This window comes from Limulus polyphemus, unplaced genomic scaffold (assembly GCF_000517525.1).
Source record: "Limulus polyphemus unplaced genomic scaffold, Limulus_polyphemus-2.1.2 Scaffold1793, whole genome shotgun sequence".
Taxonomy (NCBI): domain Eukaryota; kingdom Metazoa; phylum Arthropoda; class Merostomata; order Xiphosura; family Limulidae; genus Limulus; species Limulus polyphemus.
Genome location: NW_013667403.1, coordinates 84,497 through 103,001, shown reverse-complemented (window position 1 = coordinate 103,001; position 18,505 = coordinate 84,497). Strand labels below are relative to the sequence as shown.

The 18,505-nt window shown below is 30.6% G+C and overlaps 1 protein-coding gene across 1 annotated transcript in view; it reads right to left on the bottom strand.

The window, feature by feature from the left end:
• The window catches only part of LOC106464956 (striatin-3-like), a 60,331-nt gene that overhangs the window by 27,302 nt on the left and 14,524 nt on the right, over positions 1-18,505 (bottom strand). Inside the window, exons 5-11 of the mRNA XM_013925130.2 lie at positions 17,718-17,885; positions 16,318-16,449; positions 12,136-12,211; positions 9,627-9,750; positions 7,040-7,150; positions 1,861-2,079; positions 172-275 (exon numbers count right to left, since the gene is read on the bottom strand). Of these exons, the coding sequence (XP_013780584.1) occupies positions 172-275; positions 1,861-2,079; positions 7,040-7,150; positions 9,627-9,750; positions 12,136-12,211; positions 16,318-16,449; positions 17,718-17,885 (934 nt within the window). The remainder of the gene's footprint in view (positions 1-171; positions 276-1,860; positions 2,080-7,039; positions 7,151-9,626; positions 9,751-12,135; positions 12,212-16,317; positions 16,450-17,717; positions 17,886-18,505) is intronic.

Here is an 18,505-nt window from a genome sequence, read left to right as displayed (position 1 = left end):
TATACCAATATATATATATATATATATATATATAGTTATAAAAATTAAATTTATATAAACTTTAAACGAGTACAGAAGGTCACGTGACTTGGTCAAATTGACTGACCCTGTGTTGGAAGAGTTAAAAGATTTAACCATTTTGTTAGCTTATTATACTTAACTGCTACTCACATCATAACTACTCTCAGCTTCATTACTGATGGTCAGCCCAGCAAGTTCACCAAGACCAAGTGTTGCTTCCAAACTGTCATCTTCAGTTACTGGTCTTCTCACACCTATTAAAAGTTAGAAAAAAGTTAGCAAGAGCTTTCTATCAAAATAAGAAAGATCAGAACTAGAATCAAATTTACATGTTAAGCTAATTCCATATAACTAACTAAAAAGTACATGTGATAAATCATTATGTAGAATAAAACAATTCTACAGCTATTAGAATGTACTAAAATACATGGGTTGAGTACATTACACTAAAATGATTTTGAATATGCAAATCAGCAAGTTGTGTGACAATCACAACCAATACAATGTTGTGGTGGAATCTCATATACCAGAACTACGTTTTGACATTGTTTGGTGCTCATTGGTAGTTAAATACTACCAAGAATATATTATTGTTGGAATGGGTATGCAACAACCCTTTCTGATGCAAAATATTCATTCACTCAGATCATAATATGTTCAGGTTGCAGATTTAAAAATTCCATAATGTTAATATTCCTTATGCTTAATGGCATTGGTAAACAAAGGAATATGGAGCAAATGGGCACCAGGACCATCTAGAAAGATACCTTCAACAAACCATACCCCAGTCATGGTAAGCATCCATGACCACAAAGGTCAGTGGCCCCAGCAACAGTAACAACATAATCATGAAAGATCTGTCTTTTTGAAAAGTGACACAAGTCATACTTGTTCAAATGTCAAATACCTCAAGCAGCTGAAAAATTAAGCAGGTATGTATGCTATTCCATACACAGACATACCATTCAAGTCACTGGATGTAGTGTTTATAGATTCTGCATGATCAGACTGTTAAAATGGGCATTGGGAAACTGTTGTCCTTATACACTGTATGCTTACGAAAAGAATGCAGGAAGGACATTTGTCATTTAGACGTAACAGTTGTATGATGATGCCTGTTGCAAAGGAAGTTATGCTGCAGGGCTACTGCCAAGGTGCACCGTTGCTAGGTAGAGCATGACCAGGTATGATGAATGGACTGTAACGATGTGGCAAGGCTCCAAAATTGCTTTAATAGAATGTACTCAACCTCTGTATAAGCTGGGCACACTTGCTGTAATCCCAATAATCTTTCAAAAAGTTTCAGGCCAGTCTACGAGAGTTAAGATACTTCCAAATTCATACACTAAGCTGTACATTTCATAATTTTTTGTTATAAACAGCCATTTTTTAAAATTTTTATTTACTTGAGAGCAGATTAATTTATTATATATATATATATATGTTATATATGTGTTTTTCCCCTGTTATTATGAAATAATGATGAACTGGAAACAGTACATTAAAAACAAATAAATAATCTTTTAAAATTATAATAAAAAAACTGATTTGTTCAGTACTTCAGAGATTATTTTATTACAATTCACATAAAAACAAAGGTACTGGGGTTGATTAAAAAAAAGTGTAAAATAACAATGCCTGAAACTGCGACTTTTATTTAACTTTTTTTTTAATTTCACAATAAGTAAAATAGAATTATTTATTCATTTCATCTGCAATAACTTCTTACCTTTTCTTAGCTTTACCTTCCATTTTGGGCTAGCAAAATACCATTTAGTAATGTCACACTTGAAAATATCACCAAACATGCTTACATACCATTCTCTTTTTCTCACTTACTAGTGTTCTTAGTGGCCTCAAACCCCAGAAGTGGGCTTAAAATGGGGATGGAGTCAGAAGTCCTCTGAAGCTCATTAGATTTCTTGACAGTACAAGTGATGTCTGAAGGATTCGGATCAGAGAGGAGAACAGAAGAGCCATCAGCTGATGGACTCTCTTCATCACTACTACTCTCTGACAGGCTCACAAGCATGGCTTGCAAGTCTGACCGTCTGGGTCCTGACCAATGAGTGAGATGACAGATATAGATATAATACAATATAAACTCAGTATACATGCACAATAAGAAAGATAAAAAAAAATAAGACTGAAGAAATATGTGCACGGGAAACTCAAAGAAAATATACTATGAAATTATTGAAATTTCTGAAATTATTACTTAACACACACTTATTACAACAATCACAATCTAATAAACAAAACATGCACATTATAATGAGGAATAAATAGACTGTGTGTGCAGAGAAAAGAAGCTATTGAATTTATTTTCAGAACAAATGTTAGCTTATTACAACTCCATCTCAAGGTTAATAGTTTTTAAAAAGTAAAGAGTGAGTCATTTTCATAACTTAGTGACCATGAATTATGCCCTATCAAAAAAAAAAGCTGTGAAACCTATGTTAGTTGGTATGTTACAAAACAAAACCTTAAGCACTGAAACATGTAACAAATGTTCTGTTTGTAAGAGTTGGATAAAAGTTTTGAAGTACTGTAATGAAAATGATTTTATATTAACTTATTTAAAGAGAGTTCTCAGAGAATATTGTAAATAGATGAAACTATATATTATGCAGATACAAGTACACCATTCTTTAGGATATGGTTAAACACCTGATATCAGTAGCCACTGAATTGTAATTTTGTAGAACTTTACTAGTATAACCATGAAAACACAGTATACGATCCCAAATATACACATTGTTATAAACTGTTTTACTGACAAATATTAACATAACTGAAAATTGACACAATAATAATATCATAGAAGCTCAGTTCCTTAGACTTGACAACTCAGAAGTTATACCTACAATAAACAATGATATATGTACTTTTTCTATCTGGTTTCATTTGTTTTTATTAGCTACAAAGTTGGTATAACGTTGTGATAATTAGTGGTGCTTTTGAGAACAAAATGTTTAATTCAAAGCAAGTTACTTTTATATTTTAAAAATAATTTTAATAAAAAGTTCACTTTAGTAGGCAGTGTCTATTCCAGTATTATCTCACAATCACCGCAAATTTATAAAAATAGCCATAAGAATAATGTATCTATAAAGTCAATGAGGCCAATTACTGATTTTTTAGATTCCTTTAAGAATAAAAATTTAAAAGGATGCAACTGGCAAAAAACAAAATGCAGCAATCATCTCTAACTAGATAAAACAATATTGTTTTCAGTAGTATAAAATGGGAGTATACTTTGAATGCAAATAATAATTTTTTATTATCATACTTTGAATTTATGATTTTGTATTCAAAAACTATTCCAAATGCAAGGTTTCTTTTGCTTATATTGATTATTAACTTGTAGGTCATTTGGCTGGTGTCTACTGTGACCAAACAAACCATTGTCCAACCAGTTTACATATGTTGCTTTCCAGCCTAATGAAATCTATGCATGCATAAATATTATTCGCCTTATACCATATTTCTGCCTAGACTAACATTAATAGCAAAAAAAAAACAACACAGGTGTCCTAATGCTAATCAAAAGGCTTAGATATAGGTCTTAGAAATATTGATAGAGTTCTAGGTCTTAACTTTGTGGTGGTACTTTCTTGATGTAAGAAAGCCCAAAGGCATGAAGTTGAATATTTGTTGTGAATGTTCAAGAATTTGAACAGAAAAATAAACAACTCAGCAAAAATTAGATACTTGCAATTCTTTGATGACTGTGACCAGGTGGCACAGATACACAAAACAATCACTTCACACTCTATCAAGTGAAATATATTTTACTTTAAGTGATTATATTTGAGGGTGAAAACATCTCCTACCAACTGGCAGATCGTGGAATGGCCTCTAGATACAGAGGTTAGATGTGAATAATCAATAAGCAGCTGTAGACGAGCTGGTGGTTGTTCCAGAGGGCGAGGTGGGATATCTTGTGGTGCAGATGTTACTTTAAATGCCCAATAATCCCAGAGAAGGGATAATCAGGGGAAAAATTTGGGTGTCCACAAGTTATCCCCCCTGCTGCCTTGCAGGTTAAATTATTTAATCAAAGGCTAATGAAGTAAACCAAAAACAAACCAGTGGAAGGCAATGGAAAACCACAGATGTAAATCCCAATAATGTCATGGCAGACACAGATAAGAGCATATAGGGGGTTCCATGTTGGAAGACCTCACTCAATAGGGAATGTTATGGGCAACAGTTGATACCAGACCATCATCTAGCTCCTGTATGCAACAAGGATAAAATTATAATTGCAACTTGGAATGTAAGAATAATGTTCCAACAAGGAAAGCTAAACAACATAAAGAAAGAGATGGAGAGAATGAACATCAACATCATAGGTTTATCAGAGGTCAGGTGGAAAGGAACAGGTCTATTACCTCAGAAATCTACACATTTTTCTATTCAGGAGGTGAACATTATGAAAGAGGGGTTGGAATAATGCTAGACAGTCACAGAGAAAAATATGTCAAAGGCTGTTATGCTGTTTCAGACAGGGTAATACTTGTCAACCTCATGGGGGAAACCATTTGACATCTCAATTGTACAGGCCTATGCTCCTACAGCCAAACAGGATGAAGATACTGTACATGATTTCTACAAACAGCTTGAACAAGCTTTGAAACAGTGCAGATCTCAAGAAATGGGTGACTTTAATGCAAAAGATGGAGATGATAGAATTTTTGATAACAGAGGTCTCTATGGATTGGGCTAAAAAATGACAGAGGGGACAAACTAGCTGAATAGTGTAGAAGCCGTAATCTAATGAATGCAAACACCTATTCCAAAATCACCAAAGAAGGGAGTGGATATAGAAAAGTCTGATAGAGTGCACAAGAAACCAAACTGAATTTATTCTTATTAATAAATGTTTTAGAAATTTTATTACATATGCTAAAACAGCCCCAAGAGCAGATTGTGGAAGTGATCATTTTCCAGTGATTTGTAAAATAAAGATTAAGATGAAGCAAGTTTTGAAGACAGAGTAAACACCAAAACACAAAATTCATTTACATAAATCAGATCCTGAGATGAAAGAAAAATACACAGTCACTGTAACAAGTTCAGCTCCGTAATAGATATAATGGATGTAAACTCTCTGTGGGCAAAACTGAAGAAATCTATTATAGAAACAATGGAAGAAATTGTTCCTAAAAAAGTAAAAAAAGAAAAGAAAAAAAGAGTAAAAATAAATGAATGACACAAGGCATTACAGGCCTCATAGAAGCTAGAAACTATCAAAACAAGACCCAGAGACGTACAAGAGATTAAATAAAGAAGTCAAAACGAATCAAAACAAATATGGCTGCATCAACAATGAAAGGGAAATAGTGAATAATTGGAATGAAAATACATGAAAAGATGAAGGAAGCAACAGAAAAAACAACATATTCCAATAGTGGATGCATAAATGAAGAAAGAAGACATTTTCAATAGGTGGTCTGATTACACTGAAGCTCTTTGAGGACAACAGAAATAACAAATCTGAAATAAAAAATTCTGATGGACCACCCATCTTAAAAGATGAAGTAAGACATCCAATTAGAAATATAAGACACAGAAAGTCGAGCTTTGGATGTATTTGGAATAGATATGACAACAACTTCAAAAAATAAAATATATGACAGCAGTGAAACTCCAATAACCTTAAATAGATCAGTTTTTATTCTCTTACCAAAGAAATCTGGGGGCAACTAAATACCAATCACATCGTGTGATCATTCTGAGTCACATAAATAAGTTTCTTTTCAGAATCCTCATGGTGAGAGTACAAAATAAGATAAGACTAGAAACAGTTGTAGAATAAAATAATTTTGTTGAGGATAAAGGAACTAAGAATGCCATATATATTCTACAGATGCTCACAGAAAGGGGGAACTGACCATGGTTAAAAGAGGCCTATACCTGTTTTATTGACTACATAAAAGCTTTTGATAAAGTGAAAAATGATGAACTGTTTTATTTACTTCAGAGTTTAGACACTGATGGAAAAGATAATTATTCTAAAGCATCACTTTAATCACATAAGTAGCTACCAAAAATTAAAATTTGACAACAAACAAACCTTCTAGTCATAGCACATATAAACAGTGTGGAGTTTTATGTGATATATGGACTAGAAAAATGTAGTTTACAGAGTTCTGTTTTGTACAAATTTCACATAGTTATATTAATAATGAAATCATAAATTATTTCAGGTATTTGCTTTGAAGAGCTACAGGAAATTTCTTTTTAATGTTACAATACAATAAGAGTCAAGTAGACTTGCAATTTTAAATCAGTGAGCAAAACATGATGCCAGATCGTGAGTTTAAGAATGAATAGTATGCTGGTAAACTTAAGAAAAACAAGTATTTGTTATATACTTTAAATAAAAACTGGCATTTGTAGGAATATTAAAATTGTATTTCTATTTAACTTTGCTGTGCCTTACTATTTTCAACTGTATACTTTTTTAGAACATACAAATAATCAGAATACTACAAATAATACACAAAATGTATTTGATGATCATTTTAAGTTTCAGCACCTGATCTGGGAAGCAAGAAAGTAACTAGCATAATACCAAATAAAAGCAGTAAAAAATAAATACTGGTTATTTTTAAAACTAACAGGATGTAAAAAAATTTAATACCAGCAATAAAGAGAACCCAAGGCTACAAGTCTCAGAGATAGGTAGGTATTCCAAGCTTTAGACACTTTTCAGGTGTCAGGAAGAAAGAAAAAGATTTATCTCTATTTATGAAGAAAACCTAAAGTTTGAGAGACATGGGTTTAAATCAATGCTACAGACCAGTCCAAGGTTGTATTATTAGCAAGGAATTAATTTAAGCTATAGATCTAATGTTGGAATATCAAAGTATTCCAAGTTTTAAAAGCAACCCAGAGATTTGAAGACAGAAAGTTAAATGAAGTTGTAAAGCAGAGACCCATATTTTGAAGACAAAGAAGTAGCTTTAACACACTGCACCCCAAGCACAAACTAGTTGGGGCCACTTACTTTGAGATGTGCCCTTTTTACTCTTCTTCTCTTTATGATATTCTTCCATCAACTTGGAAATGGCTTGGGGACTGGTTCCCCATTCATCCTCACAGACATTCTCTGATTTGTCTGTTCAGAAAGCAACACCAATAAACACTTATTTCTGATGGGTAAAAGCTCTAAACTAATAGTATGCAGATATAACTCTTAAAGCATGGAGCTGCTAAATAAATGCTACTTGGTCTGAACACAAAACAGTATATACAGCATTGGCCACTAAATATAGATATTATTGAGAGCTAATGCTTTCCAAGCAGCTCATAGAAAGACAAGCTCAGTGTCTTAAAATGATAGGATTAAATTAACGCATTACCAAAGAACACCCTAACCGACAAATATTGATTAGTGTTTCAGCCATGGATGATTTTTCATGATCAAACATACTTTTTGAAGATACATAAATAAAAATATTAAAGGCAATTAGAATATTTTGGCAAGAAGATGCTTATTTTTCTGTGTGAAATAATTCAGTCTAATGAAAGTTTTATTAGCTAAAATGATGACTCACTTGCCATATTTTTATATTTAGATATGTAAAGAAGAGATGTGTTCCTGTTGGAATATGCTATTTCTAATCTTAATCTAACAAGCAGTGATATACATAAAGAACCCATCTTATTGTACTGAAAATTGCATCTAATTTCATATCTAGTTTTCTTAATGTTGGCACACACATAAATACCAGATTTAGTCCACTTAACATTATAATTTGCATCTGACATTTATTCCGTCTTGATGCTGGATTTTGTTGAGTGTTGGAAATGCTCTTTGTTTCCAAAATTGAAAACTGTTGATAAAAAAGGTGTTGATAGCAATTCTTTTTCTCTAGAAAAACTAATGTGAAGTCTAGTTTTACACTGGCATGTTTTTTTTTTTAAATGAAGTGACATGGCACTTAAGACTATGTGCTCCTGACAATAAAAAAAAAATTATATGCATCTGAGTGTATATTTCAGAACAAATGTTATAGACTAGTGAGAATTTGTTTGTTTGATTCATGTAAATCTACACAAGGGCTATCTGCAATAGCCATCACTAATTTCTAACTGATAGACTAGGGGAAAGACAGTCAGTCAATAGCACCTACCACCAACTCTCAGGCTACAATAATTTAATATGAGAATTTGAACATCACTAATAATGCATCCACAGCCTCAAAGTGCAGAGCATGATTTTATGGCAAAAGGACGTGAAAGATGAACCCTTATAATTCACAATCTCGCATGATAACCGCTAAGACACACAAACAGACTACTGTGAATTTAAAAACATAAGACATTATTTGGACTGATCATGCCTAAATATTTCATTAGTTTCATCATTTCACAGGAAATCATGACCAAAATATGAAGAAAAAATTACCAACACATATTTAAATGTCTACAACAAAATAGAAATTTTGATTATTTTCCAAGCCCACAATGAAAATACAGCATTTTTTATATTTGTCGATGTTATTTCCACATAGAAAAACTACACAGTAACATGTAATTGAATTTGTTCTAGGTTTATTCACTAGATTTTTCTGTTCAAATAAAGGAATATTCTATAAGAAAACCAAAATGCATTTTAGACTTAGTCAGAAACACATTTTAAACTCTAACTGATCTATATACACCAACAGTTAACCAGATCATCAAACTGGCTGATGTTTGAGGACTGTAAAAGATCAAAGAAAACATTTAAGCACTCAACAATTAACAGCTAGACAAATTTATGCAACAATGTTATTTCTTATATTGTAGTTCTATTTTGAAGAAATACTAAGGAGTTTTGGTCTATTTCAAAATTGTTTTACCAACTAATCTTGCTTTTGTTATAGTTGAGACATATAGATATCAAGTAAACAATAGAAAAAAATTATTTGAAATTTATCATTATTTTAGCTTTTAATTACTTTGATTGTCAGTTTGTGTCACTCTACCTAACACTTCTTAAATTGAAGAAAATATTAAGCAATTAAAACCAAACTCAAAAAGAAAGGACTATTAGAAAGGACAAAGATGCATTCTGAACAGAGAGTGTATTAAAGGGAAGAAAATGTTATTTTTTAAGTTAAGAATAGAGGATATGGACCAGAGCATGTTAGACCTTTTATCAATAAGATTCTTAATTATTCTCAGTGTTTCTATTTTAAACCTTTACCAAAGATTATTACTGTTGGGAGGGCAACTTAAAATTATTTTTATCTTTTTTTTTACATATTTTTTAGCCTTTAATGACCAATGCTGCCAGAAACTGTAACTTCTGATGTCAGAAATACATTTCCTCTTATCACTTGGAGCATACAGTCATTTATTTACAACGAAACAGAAAATTAAAAAGGAAAGCCACATGCATCTTAATATAACTTGGAAGATATGCAATATAAAATACAAACATATCACAATGTATTGTATGATTCTAAAAAAAAAGAAAAAAGCTTACTCACCTGAAACAATTTCTCCAGAACTAACAAGATCACTTCTTTGTGCAACATTTCCACATACTTACCATAAACATACTAATTACCATGGGACTACATCCTAACAAAGAGTACACTTACCCCAGTCAGACCCCTCTCCCTGACTTCTGCTTTCCCCACCACCATCTGTGGAATCAGCCCCCAAGAAATCAAATGCTGCTAACACTTCATCTGTTTCAGCATCATTAACTGTACCACTTAACATCTGAAAAAAAATATTAATGTTCAATTTTGTAAAGCAAAGACAGCATTCTTGCCAATTCAGATAAACTTTCTCATTATACACATAGAAAAAATTAATTTCAATGTACCATAGAAAAGTGGTAAGAGTACCCACAGGCTCGTACACCAATAAGATAAAACAGTTACTATCCTCTATACAGAGCTGGTGTGTTGATGTTTAATTCTCTATCAACTAAAATATTATGAATAAAAAATCATGACATTTAAATAATTATGGCTTGACAATATAGAAGGGAGATCTCTTGAATACAGCAATAAAAAAAAAGTTTCTGGATGAAACAAAACAAAGAACATGTGGAGTCTGTTTATTTGATTTATGAAACATTCATAAATCTTTCAACTTGAATAATATGAGTCCTTAAAAGCCCTACAGTTCACTGTGCATAAATAACTTGAATATAAGAAAGTATATATAATATATATATGTTAAAGGACTTAAGTTGAAAGTTTAAAACCAACAAGCTCACAACAGGTAACAATACCAAATCTAGTTGAAACACTGCTATTTTGAGCTGTGGAAGTTATCACCAGCTGGTAAATAAAGTGACAACAAGAAGTGGATAAAAAAGCCAGACAAATTCATACATAACTAAGGAGAGAGAGACAACATGGCTCAAATCTATAGTTTTCAGCTGGTTATAGTACAGGTGTTCTTATATACTAAAAGCTATGACATGGAATTATTTGTTTGTTATCAAGCACATTTCCCTACTGTAACAGTAAGAAAATAACAGTACATTATTAAAATACTTAGGATTTACCATAACAATGTGTCTTTTTCAGCTTCTAGTTATTTGATGAATGTCTTATATGGTATTTTTTTTGTAATTTAATGTTATAATTAAATACAAATATTCCATGTAACACATTCAAAATCAACCAACATTATCTTTTTTAAAAATGGTAAAATATCTAATCTCTACTAAATCTTTAAATTCACAACACGACATTAAACCGCTAATGTATTCTCAGGTTTCACTGACTCTTATTTTTGTTTTAAACTAAGAAGTAATAAAGAATCTCTATCAAAACTATTGCAAGAGAATCATTGATATATTGTTCTTTCCAATAAGAGCCTACATAGCATTGCTTAATTCTCTCAACATGGGCTCGGTCAATTTGACCAAGCACATGACCTCTTTGTACTCATTTAAAATCTTTATAGGTTTAATACTTCTACTTTCTACTTTCCAATAAGAGCCTACATAGCATTGCTTAATTCTCTCAACATGGGCTTGGTCAATTTGACCGAGCACATGACCTCTTTGTACTCATTTAAAATCTTTATAGGTTTAATACTTTTACCTTTAAATTGGTGTGTATATCTTCACAAAATTTGGCAGTCTTTCACATACAAAAATCATATTTTTTAGTGAAGTAATTTTAATAAACTAAAATAAAGATTTGTCCATGAATATATTGAGTATTTGTTTTAAAGTCCTTGTGCAAAGTAATTTTCATGTTAAAATTAAAAATACTTTTCCTTATCTAAAAAATCTCAAATTTTCTTGGTGTAATCTCTAAAATTTCCTAAATGCATTTCAAACGATTTTTTCAGTAAAACTTTATAATTTATCTGTTATTTTCTCTACCCTAACTGAAAATGGGATTAGTGAAACAAATGTAGTTTTATGTCACAAAAGAAAAAAGGGTAATTTAGATTTATTTAAATTTTTTTTTAATGGTTACGTGGTTGGTCAAATTGACAGATTCGTATTGAGATAGGGTAGAGAAAATAACAGATAAAATATAAAGTTTTACTAGTAAAATAAACGTTTGAAATGCATTTAGGAGGTTTTAGGGATTACAGAAAGGAAATTTGGGATTTTTGAGATGAAGTATTTTTAATCTCAAAATGAAAATTACTTTGCACGTGGACTATTCAAAACAAAATTCAATATATTCATGGACAAATCTTTATTTTAGTTTATTAAAATTACTTCACTAAAAAATACGATTTTTGTATGTGAAAGACTTATAATGTTAACTGAAAGACTGAAAAATTTTGTGAAAATATAAACACTATATTAAATGTTAGAAGTATTAAATCAATAAAGACTTTAAATGAATACAAAGAAGTCACATGGTTGGTCAAATTGAGCCCATGTTGAGAGAGAGAACTGCTGAACTGTTCAAGCCACAGAGAAATATTACATGAGTATGGACTACCTTTAAAAAAATGGCAACATTAATTGTTGTAAATGCAGCATGTTTAGTTTAAAAGAGCCTAAACTTGAAAGTTTCACTATTAGTATCTACCTTTCATGAAAAACAAGAATAGAAAATCACCACTGTCAATGTCATAAGAAAAATAAGAACAAATGTAAAATAATATATATCCACAAACCTTGGATTTTGGAGATATTTTGATTTCTATTCTATTGGAAGCTTCATCTGCAGATCCACTTTCACTTGCATCGTCACTAAAATATGAGGAAGAGAATTATTTCATTTTTATGAGAACTGGAAAACAAAGGTTTGTTTCCTCTTTCATTATTTCTGTAATTGCATTTGTTGAATTTATATCAATCACTTTAGTATCAAATTGTAGATTATAATTCACATTTTAGTATTGTACATTAGTTAATTTCTTAATCTAAAATTAGATATTACAAAAACACCTAAATATCAATTTTTGTGTGTCATGTGGTATGTTGAATGCAGCATTGGTTCAAATTAGATGTTTGTGATGTCCAAACACAAAGTCTATAGTTTCTTACGAATTAGGAACTCAAATTACTGATATTGAGAAGCTATAATATAAAATAAGAACATCCTACCTTTTCTATTTGCTGAGATATCACTACATTTACTGAATCAAACAAGTGGCCACACCCAACTATTTCCATTTTTGGAAATGCTTACGTACACCAACTTCTGTCTATGATGTATGAATAACCAATTGAAAGCTCAGAATGTCCCCCTAGTGACTTTCTCCGCCTTTTTGAAATAATTGGGTGGCAAACTCTTTTATATTATGCTAGATTCCAAGCGGTAAGATAAGACTTTAGTGAGCTCGAACAATCATATTTTTTAGACCCAAATACAGCTTACTTACTAAGTTTGATGAATTATAGTAGAATTCTATGGTATTGATGTAGTAATTTAGGATTATTTATTATTTTAAAATGTATACATAAAACCTAAAAAAATTTTTTTTTTCATATCCTCCATGTACAAAATTTGAAAAGGCTTCAAATACCTATGGCAAGCAACAAACTCCTAAGTCCCTAACTGGAAGATATAATTATTTATTATACTTCTTTATTTACTGTTCTATGTTTTAAGCTAAATAAGTTTAAGAACTTATTTGTAAATAGTAATAATGTATATACATATATAATGCATTATAACCAAAATGTGACTATTTTACAAAATACTAGTCCACTAAAATACAGCCAAGACAGGTCACTTTGTAAAGGCCAGTTTTATATTCTTGGATATGGTAACATAAGTGCACGTGCACGGCATCATTGCAACTTCAGTAATGTTAGCCAGGCATGGCTGAATGGTCAGTGTAATAAAAATAATAAATATATATAAATGTATAATGTTACGAGATTTAAGCTATTTTGACTAAACATTTGTGTTTTCATGTTAAAATCTGTAGTCATTCAGGAATGAAAAAAGCATAATTTATATTTATTTCCTAATTATTTATGGTGGTTACGAGGTCAATCAAATTGACTGAACTTCTACAGAGAATTGATAGTGAAAACAACAGATAAAATATAAATTTTTCTTAAAAAAACTTTTGATAATTATTTGGAGGTTATAAAGATTTTGCATGAGAAATTTGAAAATTTTGTGATACATTAAAGTATTTTTAATCTTAAAATCAAAATTACTTTGCATGTTGGAGTCAACATTCGAAAAGAAAAAAGACATGAGACAAACATTACTTAAAACTTAATAATAAAAATTTATATTTTGTATATGAAAGGCTTCTAATGTTTACTGATGATCTGCAAAATTTTGTAAAAATATGCTTACTAATTTAAAAATTATAGCATGAAAACTATAACAAGCCTGTGCTGAAGATTTAAGAGTGGCAAAAAGTGAAGAAGTTTATGCAATTTTTCATTGATAGTGAATTCATGCATGCACTGATCATGAAAAAAGTTACAACCTGGACTACATATGGGTCATAGTCACTACAACAAAGAGAAGTGGAGTCGAGACTATCATCAGCATGTGAAAAGTCTAGTTGTGTGTAGACTGAAACTAATGTGACCTACCTGATAACCACAAAATAACCAGTTTCCATAATATAACTTATTATATGTTTTGTGTATCTTCCTGAAATTTGACAAGCTTCGAGTACACATTACAAGCCTTTTGTACCCAAAAAATCATTTTTAATTAAGTATTTTTTACTAAAGATTTGTTTGTAGATATATGAAGTCAGATTGTTAATTATTCCAGGAGCTAAGTGATTTTCATGGTAAGGTTAAAAATACTTTTCATCTGAAAATTTTCAAATTTCATTTGTGTAACCTTTAAAACCTCCTAACTAAATATCAAACATTTTCATCAGTTATTTTCTCAACCCTAATTCTACACAGGTTTGGTCAATTTGACCAACAATGTATAACCACCACTAAAATAAAAATTAAATTTCCCCATTTTCTTTCTGGAATGACTGTAGATTGTAAAAGAAAACTAAAATTGTTTATCCTAATTAGCTTAAGGTTTGTAACAGTCTACATCTGCTTATACTTAGTTTTATTGCCTTTTGAAGTGTATCTGACTAATAATCCTGCCACACAAGGTGTAAATCACTCAGTGAGCTCTTAGCTCACATTACCGCATTGCATGGTGTAACTTAAAAGCATACCCCATGAAGATTTTTTTATTATCCTAATTTTTCATTATCTTACCTAATCCAACCTAGAATATTTCTAATTTTTACATTTTAGTTTCTTTTATAACAATAAATAAAGAATATACACAAAAAACATGGTATTTACCTTTGATCACTTCATTTTTTTATGTTGGTTGCTGATGAAATTGAAGCCTACTTTTATTTATAATGATGGTACTAGTATACTAAATTTTATTTACTTAAATAATGTATCTTGGAACACAGAATAATAACACACACAAAGGAAACAATGTACTATTACTATTAGAATTTAACTGGCTTTCTAACTAAGACAAGAGGTGCTTAAATTATTTCCCTCTGCTACTTGATCTGAACATCATGAAATAAACTTTTAAATTGAAGAAGAAATTGCCAATACTCTCTATTGAAAACATAGCATTATATGTCATTCAAAAGATAAATACTTTGCCTTTTCTTTTTATTATAAATTATATATTATAAAATGCCAGAGAGAATTATTGGAAATTTGTGAGAGAATGTGACAGGTGGGCATGGAAAGTGGGTCTGATTCTCTAGTTTATGACTCTGTAAACAAAGATTGAAGGCTTTAAGAATTAGACTTTGCATTTGTAATAGCTATATTATAATGAGTAATTTATGTTAAATTCTGTACTTCAGAGGTGGTAAATAAATTAGAGAAGGTGGGAGACCTAAAGAACATATGTCACAATTTTCATACTAGGGGAGATAGATTTCTTTAAATATTTTCTTATAAACTCAAGAACTTAAAAAAACTTATATAATATTAAAACTTGGTTTATTAACAACATTTTGATGCCAAGTTTATTGATATATGTTGATAATAAAGTAATTAAGTTTTAAATGTAACTCTATAAAAGGTCGTGACAGGCTTCACTTTGATCTACCCGTTGTGAGAGTGTTAAAGACTACATCTGCTTGTAGTGGTAGTAGCCAGGATTTAATCCCAGATTCTCTTGATAGAAAGGATGGTGCTATTCACTATATATGTGTGTGAGGCCTCCCCATATAAATCCGAATCAATTAACTTGTTTGAATGCTTTTAACAGTGGTATCCAGGTTTCAGTTAGCTGGATGTAGAAGACTTATTTTATCTTTGTTTTACTTGTGTGCTTTTCATATTCCATTATTTCAGTACTATTCCAGAGACTTTTATATCTAGTACATTCCTGAATTCTAACTTTTTGGATATTTTTTTCTCCAATGTATTGTTGAATACAGTTATAGATTATCAGCCTAAGCATAAAATAAAGACTAGTTAGTAATTACTATATAATAATTACAAAACCACCAATGAACAATTAGTCTTGTTGTCAAATAGGACACTAAAAATGATACTCAACCAGATAATTAGAGCAATGGTTTGAAATTTGTGTGGTTAAGTCAGGTTTTTTAATGCCTTGTTATTCCTTAATAAGATAGTTATAAAATTGTTTCAGTCTCTTTATGCCTTGCTACTTGTAGCCATATAGTTAAAAGGAACGTTTTATATAATTTGGCAATGTATTTTGTTTTCTTAGATCATGGTGTTCAAGAGAAAGCTTTTTTTACATGATTTACACTGTTAACTATTAAAGTAGTTACTAAAAATGTCTTTGCAGTTATTAAAATCAATTGTCTTAATTTTAACACTCAAAAGTAAAATACTTTTTATATGGTTTTTACCTAGTTTCATCATCATCATCATCCATGTCAGTACTTTCTGATGCTAAGAAGTCAAATGTAGCAAGTACCGATGCCTCTGCATCTAACAAGGTGCTTTCTGCTGCTGAGTTGGAAACTTTCTTACCAGTGTTTCTGTAAGATGTCCAGTCATAATATTGAACTTATTAATATAGCATTTGTGTAAATGAAATACTACTTATTCTGATCTTTTAAGTTCTTATTGATAAAGCAAGAAATATTTTGTAACAGCAAAAAATCACCTTCATTGGACTTTTAAAGAATATCCATTAATGTGAGATCAGTAAAAAGTGAGTACACTTAAATTCAAAAGCCTTGAAATAGTAAGTAAACACAAAGCCATGTTAAGTAATCTAAAATAAAGTTTAAATCTGTAATAGCAGAACACCACCAAATTTATATTGTGGCCTTTGAGAAATGTCTGAAAAATAATTTCAATATTGTTTGTAAATATCCCAACACCATTACAAACTTTTTTATCCTTGAACAAGTCTGCATTTCAAAATAAAGAGCAGAGTGTTTACAACAGTCCCTGTTAATCCTGCAAAAAAAGTATGTTGGCAAAATAAAAAGAAATTTAGATACAAGACTCGCAGATATAACAAAGATATTAAAAATGATAAAACAAATAATGCTATTTTTTTACATAAGGAATTTTGATTATGATATTAACTGGATATCAGCCAAAGCAACAGATAAAAATAAAAAGTATGTTAAAAGAAGAGCTGTGCAAAAGTCATTATTCTAAAGGTTGCCAAACTTCTACAAATCTGAAGGTCACTTTAAGCTGAATTCCTTACTGATGCCACATGCCATTAAGGAACTTGGAACTTCTGTTATAAAATAAACAGTGCATGTGTTTCTCTAACAAACAAATGTTGGACTGGAGAGGACACATGAAAGTGTTGAAACTTGTATCCATATAAATTTGGTATTGTTATTTTATTGTGGATTTAAACTTTACTTTGGCCTTGAAGTATCATAACCCTTCAAAGCCAATCTTAAGAGCCACATGGTCTCAGAAAAAACATTAAATAAGAAATATCTAAGTTTGTTTGAAGGAATCATTTAAAAAGTAACAATTCTAAGTAGTTACTAAGTGTCCCATATTTATCAACTGTAAACACACACACATCTTTTCATCAAATGCCAAAACCGTTTCAAGTTTTACTCCAATTTTCACAACATAGCTGAAAACAGTTATTAAATTATACTTTATTATACATAAAAAAAGTGGCACGTTAAATTTAACTTCAATAAAATATGTGATACATTTCAGTCAAGAGTGGGTTCTGCAAACTAAAGTCTGAAGACATGTCCCTTAAGCAAATAAAAATGTGTTCAAATTATCTATAAGACAAATAAACAACAACCCTGTTTACCTTTTTTGTGTGTCCATAGTTCGCTTATCAAACTGTTCACCATTAATCACTGGTGATAGTTGTTTGTCTTCTCCTTCTGAGTTATTTGGTGCCAACCCTAAAAGCTTGCGAACTCTGGATGACCTAACATCAATGATTGTATCTGTATATCCAATCTCTTGGAGGTATCTACAAAGAATATAATACAAACTTTGTTGGCAATGCACATACTGGTGTAGATTTTGTTAATACATACTTCTTCTGCAAATTGTTTTAAGGCTATCCATCTTTGCAACTTCATTAAACACTTGAAAGGTTGTCTTTTTATTTAAGTTGTAACATCAAAATTTGTTTGTAAGTAGCTTAAAGGGATAGAAACAAATTGAAAACATGATGCATTTGATAATTTGGGCAATACAAATAATCATTTGAACTAAATGTACATTGAAGTTAAATATATAGTCCAGAGAAGTTAAGTGTTTAGCAAACCATGGTTCACTCTGAATCTACTTTATTGAAAAACCACCTGAGAAAATTAAGCTTACCAATTCAAAATGACAGAGCTTTCTCAGATAATTTTTTACATCTACAAATATCATAAAATAGTCCTGTTCAAAACAAAATCATACAAGTAACTTTATAAAACCATATGTAAACTTCCTAAAAGTGACAAGTATAACCACAATAACAAAGGGAAAGAAAATGTCTTGAAGAGCACTAAAAAACTATTCAGCTTCACTTTGTAGTTTTAATTAATATTCTCAATTCAGGAATTTAAAGACTCTATAGTCTGCTGTACGGTACAGCAG